The following is a 9,736-nucleotide window of genomic DNA, read 5'->3' as shown; positions in this document are numbered from 1 at the left end:
TGTATATATATATATATATATATATATATATATATATACATACATGCATATCCAGCATACACTGTAAGACAAGTGAACAAAAACAACCTTGATAGTCAGTTTACGGTCATGACAGCTCAAGTTTAGGTTAAAAAAAAAAAAGCTAAATGTGCTGCTGCTGAACTGCGCTTTTCACATTTTTATCGTCCACCTAGTTGCGAACACAAGGCTTTTAGCTCATTCTGTATTTATGACACCCAAGAGCTGGGACATTTTTCCCCAGAATGCATTTCTTTTTGTGCGGTGTATGATGGAGACATTAAAAATGGAGCCAGACACTGTTCCTGGCCTGTAGCCTAAAGAAACACATCTATACCGCTTGCTTTTTTTTCAAAACATTTGTGTTTTGGGAAGTTCATTGCGCTTAGAAGAAATGTTCAAACCGAGAGATCCGTTCTCCAGCGCAAAGATCCTGTTACACTGCAATCAGCAAGTTAATGTCTGGCATTTTTGAGCAGACATACTTAATATAAGCTTCATGCGCTTTTATTTTCTTATTGTCACCGCCTAAGAGCTTTGAGTTGAGATTTACCATGGAGATCCAAGACCTCTGTCGGGCCCCTGCTTCAGATCACAGAAAGAGGGGCTCTGCTTTTTACAACCCCCTCAGAGTGATAGCAGCCGCATGCAGGGACCCCTGAATTATGTTTGTCTGTTCTCAAGACACGTTCATTGTTTTCACATTCTCCAAAAGAGGCTTGGGAGGAGTGAAAAGATGAATTACCATCAGATGAAAAGAATAGGTCTTTTTTATTTATTGCCGTGTTAAGTTTGCTGACTCCTCTTGAATTTGAAAGTATGACCAAAAAAATACAGTTCTTATAGCCAGACAGGCATGGCACATCCAAACATCCGACAAAAGTGTTTTATTTTTAGTTTTATAGCAAAGATGTACTTGGTATTTTATGTTTGGAGACGTTCTGCAACTTCTGTAGGCATTCCACAGTCTCCTTTCATTGGGTGGCTCCAGTTGATGTTCTCTGTTGCGTGGCCAAGCGTCAGGTTTATATCTGTGAATAACACAGACAAAATCACAACAAACTCATTCGCACGCACTCAAGAGATGCTGACGCTGGTTGTTTGTCTCCACTGACGTCTTTACATGAGAATTGTTCTTTAATGTGATATCAAGTTTTGGTAGTACAGCATTTTCATCATTTCTTTTCTATCGTCAGTAAGCTACTCTATCATCTTAACTTTCTCCTAGATGGACAAAATTGTACTCTTAACTGTAAAATATGTAGAATTTGGGTTAGAAATATGACACAAATGTTAAATGGAGCTGAGAGTACTACACTCTGTGTGAGCTAGACATGTTAGCTTTAGCTTTCTGAGGAATTCTTATCTAGCTTTTAGCAGGTTTAAAACTGTAAAGTGTTTTACATGATCATATACCTGTAATTGTACAAACTAAAGTTAAAAATGTAGCTTCCAAAAGTTTTAAAACTGCTATTCGCAGTATAAGCCGTTGCGCTAACTTAAGGTGAAAAGACGCTAGACGTAAGGTGAAATTTTCACTTTCAAACCAAGCGACTTTCTGTTTGTCAACATTATGAATTCTTGTGACCAACTTGAACCTGTGGGGAAATTTCGCCCTCATTAAAAAGTTAAATGTGCACTTTTAGTCACTGAATTATACCACTATTAACTTCTCCTATTTGTTATTTGTAGCTGTGGTGCTAATGGCAATACATTTAAACTTCTCAGAAAAGTTTCTTAGATGGTTGGTCAATTAGCCGACCATTCGGACTCATCCCTTGCTAATAAGCTGCTAAATTTGAAGTCAAAGTCCCAGTTATGAACCTCGCTGCAGAGTGACGTTCGAAGAGTTATTGTTCTTGTTACGGTCTTCTGCAAAACCGTTGTTCAACCGTCTCTTTGTTCTGTCAGCCATCAGATTTCGACAGCGGTGTAATGCTAAAGTTCCTAATTGAGAAAAATACAGCACGACCGTTGGAGCCACAGGCAGGCTAATAGGATGCATCTCAGGGGAGGAAGGGCCGGTTGAGTTTTCATGCTTGGTCTCCCTGCTGGCATGAGATTTGATAAGTGTTTCCGTTGGCGACACGCTTGCTGTCGTAGCTTGCATGCTACAAGTAATCACGGCTTCTCTAGGGCGAATGCTTCCTTTTATGCATTTTTGCTTCTTGTCAGTCTTTTTTTCCTTTTTTTGTCTTTATTCCCCCTTTTTTCTTCTTTAATTTCAAAAATGTTTGCTTTTTTTGTGTTGATTCGACAACTGGACGGCATTTTGACACATATTATGGATATAGTTTAGCCGCACAACTTGAATATAATTTTTCAGTTGCGTCATATTCCCTCACAAATAGGCTATATGTGACCTACAAAAATGGTTAGTCACACATATGACGCTTTACAGCATGAACAGGCCATTGTTCTGGATAAGGAAAGCATAAAACAATTTAACCATTGCTGATAAAGCCAGTCCATACCATATAGCAGTTCACTGATATGTGTTCCTTAACTGTGCTTTAGTTGCAATACAACATTTTAAGCATGCTCAGTTGAGCTACCAATAATTCCATTTGAAAGAAAATTTGGTGTGCCTTTACCTATGGCAGTAGTGGTGTTTGTAAAGAAAGAGTTTGTCATCATTTACTCACCCTCATCTCTTCTCTTCAGAGGTACACAAAAGGAGATATTTAAAACAGTGTTATTGCTTCTGTATTCCATTGATTAAAAATAAATAAGTATTATATATGTATTATATATATATTAGGGATATGCGGTATCAAATTTTCATGTTGCAATTAATTGCTAATGTTTTTATCACGGTATGCGGTATTATCACAATATTGAAATTTAGTTTAACAAAAAAAAGTGCTGTCATAATACAGTATAACAGGTTTAATAACTTTTTTCTTATAACAAAAATAACTGAACATTTAAATGCAATAAAGCAATACAGAAAAATGTATAAAGTTAAAAGTTTTACACAGATTAAAGTGCAAAAGAACTATAAAGACCAATAGGTATCACTTTACAATAAGACCTCATTAGTTAACCTTAGTTAATGCATTAACATTCACAATGAGCAATAGCTACATTTGCTACAGAAGTTATTAATCTTTGTTTAAAAAACAAACTGCGTACTGCGAACCAAGCTGCTCTGAGAACCTGAAAACAACTAATCGTGAGCTGCTAGTGTGTAAATGAATACATTTCATAATCCCACTAAGGCAGCAGGACTGTACAGTGCACATGCTACGAAAAAACTAGTCTGTGCGATGAATAAATTTACCACTGTAGCACACGTGCGATATAGTTTTGCATGTTCATAACACAGCTGCTTAATAGTGTGAAGTGATTTCATTGTGCTTGTTTGTGTGTGTGAGATTGATTATACTTGGTAGTTGGGGGTGTGCGATATGACGATTTTTGATCGTGGACGATTAAAATGTCTCCACGATCTGCTTTTGAAGAAATAACGTTGTATCATGCTACAGCGCACATTCTATCAGCTGCAGTTCTGGCGCCTCCCTCCGTCTCAATATAATCTACAACGCCACATGCATTCACATCAATGTTAACTCAGCGGTAGTTACTCTCACGGGACACTGCACTTATGCGCAATCACAAAACGACATTATTTTCATCTGCTTTAAAGCAATACCGGTTAAATATTTCATTCACGTGCTGTTCTGCATGCGCTTTTTCTGAGCGCGTACTCAAGAAGCGGCTCACACTGAGAGCCTGTCAAAAAGCTCCTGATTATTTGACTAAGTTGTCTTTCGTGAGGTTTTCATATAAACACAGTTGGTTATGTCTAAAATGAAAGTAAACAGTTGAGAGAGAAACGCGTGCAGCTCTTAAAGGGACAGTAGCTACTAAACATGCTGCCACTGTCATTAAAGGGATAGTTCACCCAAAAATTCAATTTCTGTCATTTACTCACATTTTGTAGTTAAATATTTCATTCACGTGCTGTTCTGCATGCGCTTTTTCTGAGCGCGTACTCAAGAAGCGGCTCACACTGAGAGCCTGTCAAAAAGCTCCTGATTATTTGACTAAGTTGTCTTTCGTGAGGTTTTCATATAAACACAGTTGGTTATGTCTAAAATGAAAGTAAACAGTTGAGAGAGAAACGCGTGCAGCTCTTAAAGGGACAGTAGCTACTAAACATGCTGCCACTGTCATTAAAGGGATAGTTCACCCAAAAATTCAATTTCTGTCATTTACTCACATTTTGTACCAAACCTGTATTAATTTCTTTTTTGTGGAATTCACTGGACCAGCAACTGCTTGGTTACCCATATTATTCAAAAATAACGTTTATGTTCAACAGACTAAATAAACTAATTCAGGTTTAAAACAACTTGGGTAAATGATGGTATAAAAATTAAACACTATGACAGAATTGAAAGACAGATGACAGAATTTTCATTTTTGGTGAACTATTCTTTTAATGTTAATAAAACAACAAAACACAGAAAAAAAATCACTCACTGCTCTTGACTGATGAACTTATCAGTCAGTTGCTTTTAAAAAAAAGTATAATTGATGTATATAGTGTATATAGTGTTTTATTTTAATATTTGTTCAAATATTAAACAATTTCTTGAATGTTACTGCTAAATACTGTAACTGAAAATTAAAGCACCATTTGTTTTATCTGTATATTTATGTGTATTTGTAATGTATATCTTTGTTCTTATTTTCTAATAACAAAGATAAAATAATGACGACAGATTTTTACCTTTGCTCACTTTGGCCTAAATGTCTGCGATTCTTTTTTTTATTTTATATTTTCTTAAGGTGTAAGAGGTGTTATGTTTCTGCACTCTTCCATTTTTAGCAAATTAAGAAAACTTTGTCTAAAAACAATTTTTGTGATGGTTTGCATTTTTTGTGCTCTGTATGGAACATCAGTGCCTGTTTAAGTGATGAACTCCATTACTTGTGTTTGTTTTCAGACATGATAACAGACGTTTTATACTTGTGCTACAACTTTTTGGCCTGTGCTACAAAACTTTCAACCTCTGTAGCACCAGTGCTATGTGAAAAAAAAGTTAACGTACAGCCCTGAGGCATATCACAATTTTTTAATAAATTAATCGCGCAACGATTTTTGGGTTAGTATGGAAAGATTACAATCCGTTTCTTTCCATGCAAACTGAAATTGACTGCTAGTATTTCCTGAACACATAAAAAGGCTTTTTGCCAACAAAGAAGTTTGCAGTTGGTTGAGTATGTGCTTTGGTTTGGTTTCTCTGTTGTGCTTCTCTCATATAAAGTATTTCAAGCGAGACAGGCTCTGGCAAATATAACGCCGTGTGTGATATGGTTTGCTTTGAAAACAGCCTGCTCTTGAAACGTTTGTTTAGTCTAACTCCAAATCCATGTTGCCTAACCTTGAGCAGTTCCCAGTCAATACGTAAACCATTGCAGGCATCTCCATGTCCCGCTGTACTTGAGTTTGTTTGTTCTTTGTTACCGATTGCATGTTATACTTCTCACAAATACGAATGTGAAAACTATATATTTTCATCGTCTAGTCGTGGGATGTCTGAATGACTGGTTGACTAGATTTCACTTTGTTTTCTCTAGGATAATGGAAACCAGCTGACTGATGCCTGTTTTTTGTTTTTTTTCTTAGGTACATGTATTGGACCGACTGGGGGGAGGAGCCAAGAATAGAAAGGGCTGGAATGGACGGCAGCAGTCGACAAATCATTGTCCAGAAGCAAATCTACTGGCCCAATGGACTGACCATCGACCTCGAGGAGCAGAAACTCTACTGGGCGGATGCAAAGCTCAGCTTCATCCACAGGGCCAACTTGGACGGAACAGCTCGGTCAGTTTCCTCATTCTTTCACACTTATTCTCAATTCACCTCCTTGTATTTCTTTCCCTTTCCCATCCGGATTGAAGCAGAATGGTATGTCTGTGGCCCAATCCAAACACTCCCTGCACGTAGGCCCGGTTTGAGACCCCCTCCTTACTTCCGCCCACTCTTAACTTGAGATGACCTCCATGCCATATACCACTGTAACCCGATCCCGCCTTGCATTATGGGTATGATTTGGGCCCCCAAGCCAAAGGGTTACATTTCCTTTTGTGTATGTAGGATTTTGTAGTAACTTCAATAAAGAAAGGTATGTCGAACCCTCTGCTATGTTAAGATTTGCATTGCTAGTCGATCTGCAGGAGTCGTTTGGTCTGGCTAGGCCTGTAGTCCAGCAGACGTCAGGATGAACCTGACCTATATCTAGAGATGTTTGATAATTGATTCTCAATCTTTTATAATAATAAAAAAGATTAAATTAAAGTGTCATTGCTGGTATACCAAAAATACATCACTTTAAAGTGATCTATTTTTTTATTTTGATTAAAAAAAAAAACGTAATTCAATATTAAAAATCATTGATCTTTCATTTTTTTGGCATAGCCATTCTTACTGTTGTCAATCTGAAAAGTTATTTTTGAATTATTAAATTGATAGTTTGCGTCTTCATTTAAGTAGCATTTCTAGTCTGCCAAAAGACAAATCATAAAAAAAAAAGTATACAAAATGTTTTAATTTTAATTCTATAATTTTAATAAGTAATAGATTTTATATTATAATCGATATATAATGTAAGATAATATAATTATTTATTTAAATTATGTATAAGTTATTTAATTGATAGTTGATTCCTTCATTTTTAAGTCATATCCTCAGTTTTATACAAAAAAAAATTACGTGTTTTTTTTTTTTTTTTTATTGCTTGTTTTCCACAAAATGTTAGTGTTTACTCTCAAGTAATAATTTACTTTGCTTGGTTATTCTTCATTCTTCTAAAAAACAACACAAAGCATCTAGTGTACTTCTGTCAAAGTCTTTTTGACTGAATCAGACGTGAGTAATAGCGGTTGTCGTACAGCTGTGGATCAGTGGTGCACGCTTTATTCCAGCCTCTTAATGACACTTGTGGCATTAAGCAATTAATTTAATGTTCTGCTGTCCTCACACAGAATTGATTGGCGAATAGACACTTTGTAGGGATTCTGCTCAAAATCACATCTTAATGTAAATTTGTTAGTGCTTCTCTTTAAACGTTTGCACTCGGTTGTTTTTAGAATAAAAAAGGTGCCCTTCGGACACCTTTGTTTAATAGCCTTTTCAGTTTGCTGGCTTCAAACAACTCTGTCACTACCAAGAGTGCGTCAAAAGCTATGAAAAATCTGTTTGTAATTACCTTTCCAGAGTGTTGACCCCCCTCCCCCATTCCGCTGTTCGTCACACGCTATTAAAAATCAGGAGGGTGAACAACATGTCAAGTCTAACTCTTCTATGCACGCTCACACACAGACTCCCCCGACCTAACCAGGAAAATGTATCCCCCCACGACACTACAGCTTGGTGATTGATGAGCGACGCTTCTCCTAATACTGCGGCACTATGATTCTGAACACTTGTTGCTTTGATCCACTCCTGTTTATTTATGTCTGGTGGCTCAGAAGGCCGCCGTTCGGCCGGACAAACGCGACACGCGGCGCTCTGATGGACTCAGAGGGAACTTCACTTAATAAGGGCAGCTGTGCCGTTAGAGAACGGGATGACTCTCTACTAATGACCGAAACAGATGCGGACTTACAGGTCGATGACAGCCTGATTTGTTTAATTCCCCCCTCTTCTTGGAAAAGAAGTCCTACGGGCCCCCGAAAGGGAGGGAGGGAGGGGGGGGGGGGGGGGTTTCACATGAGCTCCAGATTTCCTGAAGGGTCTAAAAAAGACCTCAGTCCTCAATTGATGTTGTTGGCTTGTTGTTGTGGTCTTAAATTCCCTTTCTATATGCCTTTTGGAAAGAGTAATACCTGTAGGCCTCTTATGTCTTTGAAATTAAGACATGTACGACAACCATAACATTTACTGGGATTATTTCCCTTATAAAGAATTCCAACTGGATTCATAAAGCAAGCTGGCTTGGAATGTGTGTTCCCTGCTAAAAGACTTGACATTCCAAGCTGGTCCAGGCTGGTTTATACCCATCAGTGCTGGTCTAACTGTTCAAACAGCATGGTTATGAACACATGAAACCTAATGACCATATGAAGAGTTCATTTGCAAAAATTGATAAACGCCACTTTTAAAAAATTTTGCAAAGAATAATTGCCGTGCATTATTCTCCACATATAGCGCGATCTGAACCCTAAACACGTTTTGTCAAAAAAGCTGGTTTTGTCCACTTTCAAGGCATCGCGAGTTCACGTTTTACTGCAGAAGCCGACAAACGCCCTTTTTGTTTTTGAACAGAAGCCGATAAGTCCATTTTAGCGAATCAGCGCGCTGTATTCAGGTCAGGTGACAAGGCTACTTTCACTTTGAAAAGACGTGCTAGCTGAGAGGAGTTTCGTCAAAGCTGACTTAAAATGATCGAGGATGGATAATTTCGACGAACTTGATGAACCTGTGATATATTCTTCAGGGCGAAAAAGGAAAATAAAAGCTGAAACGTTTTCAAGAAACCTTGCAAAAGCAGCGCGTTACAATGGTGAAGGAAAAGTTCTGTGTATTGCATGTAATCACATCCATACAGTTTATGATCACAACAACAACAACAACAACGTTTGTCAGGCATCTACCTTGTCATCGGGAGGAGATTACAAAGATTAAATGAGTGTTTTTTTAAACTCTGAAACATGAAATGTGGAGTTATCTGCTTTTGCCAAAAAACGACTGTTGGAGCTATCTGCTTTTGCTATAAAACAAACTTTTAATATGTAAAAAAAAACATACTTTCAATGAACTTTAATTTAGTAAATTACCTGTATTTGTTTAAGTTATTATTACTTAATCAAAACAACCCAACTGCAGTTTGTTTGATATTACTTATATATAACGGTGAATGCGCAATAAAAAAAACATGATTAAAAATGGAGTTGTCGGTTTTTGCAAATGAACTCTATATATATATTTTTTTTTTTGTGTGTGTGTGTGTTTGTCCAAGAAGTTAAAATCAGTGGGGTCCAAACCAATGAAATTTTCATTTTAGGTGAACTTCACTACTGTTCAAAAGTTTTGGGTTGTTTTTTTTTGTTTTTGAAAGCCTCTTATGCTCGCCAAGATTGTTTTTATTTGAGCACAAATACAGTAAAAACAGTATTATTGTGAAATATTATTTCACTTTAAAACATCTGTTTTCTATTTGAATGCATTTTAAAATGTAAAATTTAATTTATTTATTGATTTTAAAGCTGAATTTTCAGCATCATTACTCCAGTCTTCAGTGTCACATGATCCTTCAGAAATCATTCTAATCTGCTGATTTGCTGCTCAAGAAACATTTCTTATTGTCACCATCAGTGTTGAAAACAGTTGTGCTGCTTAATATTTTTGTGGAAACCATGATACTTTTTTCTAAGATTCTTTAAAAAAATAGAACGTTAAAAAAAAACATTTATTTGAAATAGAAATATTTTGTAACATTATAAATGTCTTTACAGTCACTTTTCAGTTTAATGTATCATTTCTGATGATACATTACTGCTGTCGTGAATCACTTTAAAGGGGTCATATGATGTTGCTAAAAAGAACATTATTTTGTGTATTTGGTGTAATGAAATGTGTTTCTGCGGTTTAAGGTTCAAAAAACACATTATTTTCCACATACTGTACATTATTGTTTCTCCTCTGTGCCCCGCCTTTCTGAAACGCGTTGATTTTTACAAAGCTCATCGGTCTGAAAAGCGAGGT

The 9,736-nt window shown here is 36.7% G+C and overlaps 1 protein-coding gene across 1 annotated transcript in view; it reads left to right on the top strand.

The window, feature by feature from the left end:
* The window catches only part of LOC107583137 (low-density lipoprotein receptor-related protein 5-like), a 79,769-nt gene that overhangs the window by 18,871 nt on the left and 51,162 nt on the right, over positions 1–9,736 (top strand). The window contains exon 4 of the mRNA XM_016269251.1: positions 5,657–5,854. Coding sequence (XP_016124737.1) covers positions 5,657–5,854 — 198 coding nt within the window. The remainder of the gene's footprint in view (positions 1–5,656; positions 5,855–9,736) is intronic.

The sequence above is a fragment of the Sinocyclocheilus grahami genome, unplaced genomic scaffold (assembly GCF_001515645.1).
Source record: "Sinocyclocheilus grahami isolate Dianchi unplaced genomic scaffold, SAMN03320097.WGS_v1.1 scaffold50.1, whole genome shotgun sequence".
NCBI classification, from domain to species: domain Eukaryota; kingdom Metazoa; phylum Chordata; class Actinopteri; order Cypriniformes; family Cyprinidae; genus Sinocyclocheilus; species Sinocyclocheilus grahami.
This window is presented reverse-complemented; position numbering and strand designations above follow the sequence as displayed.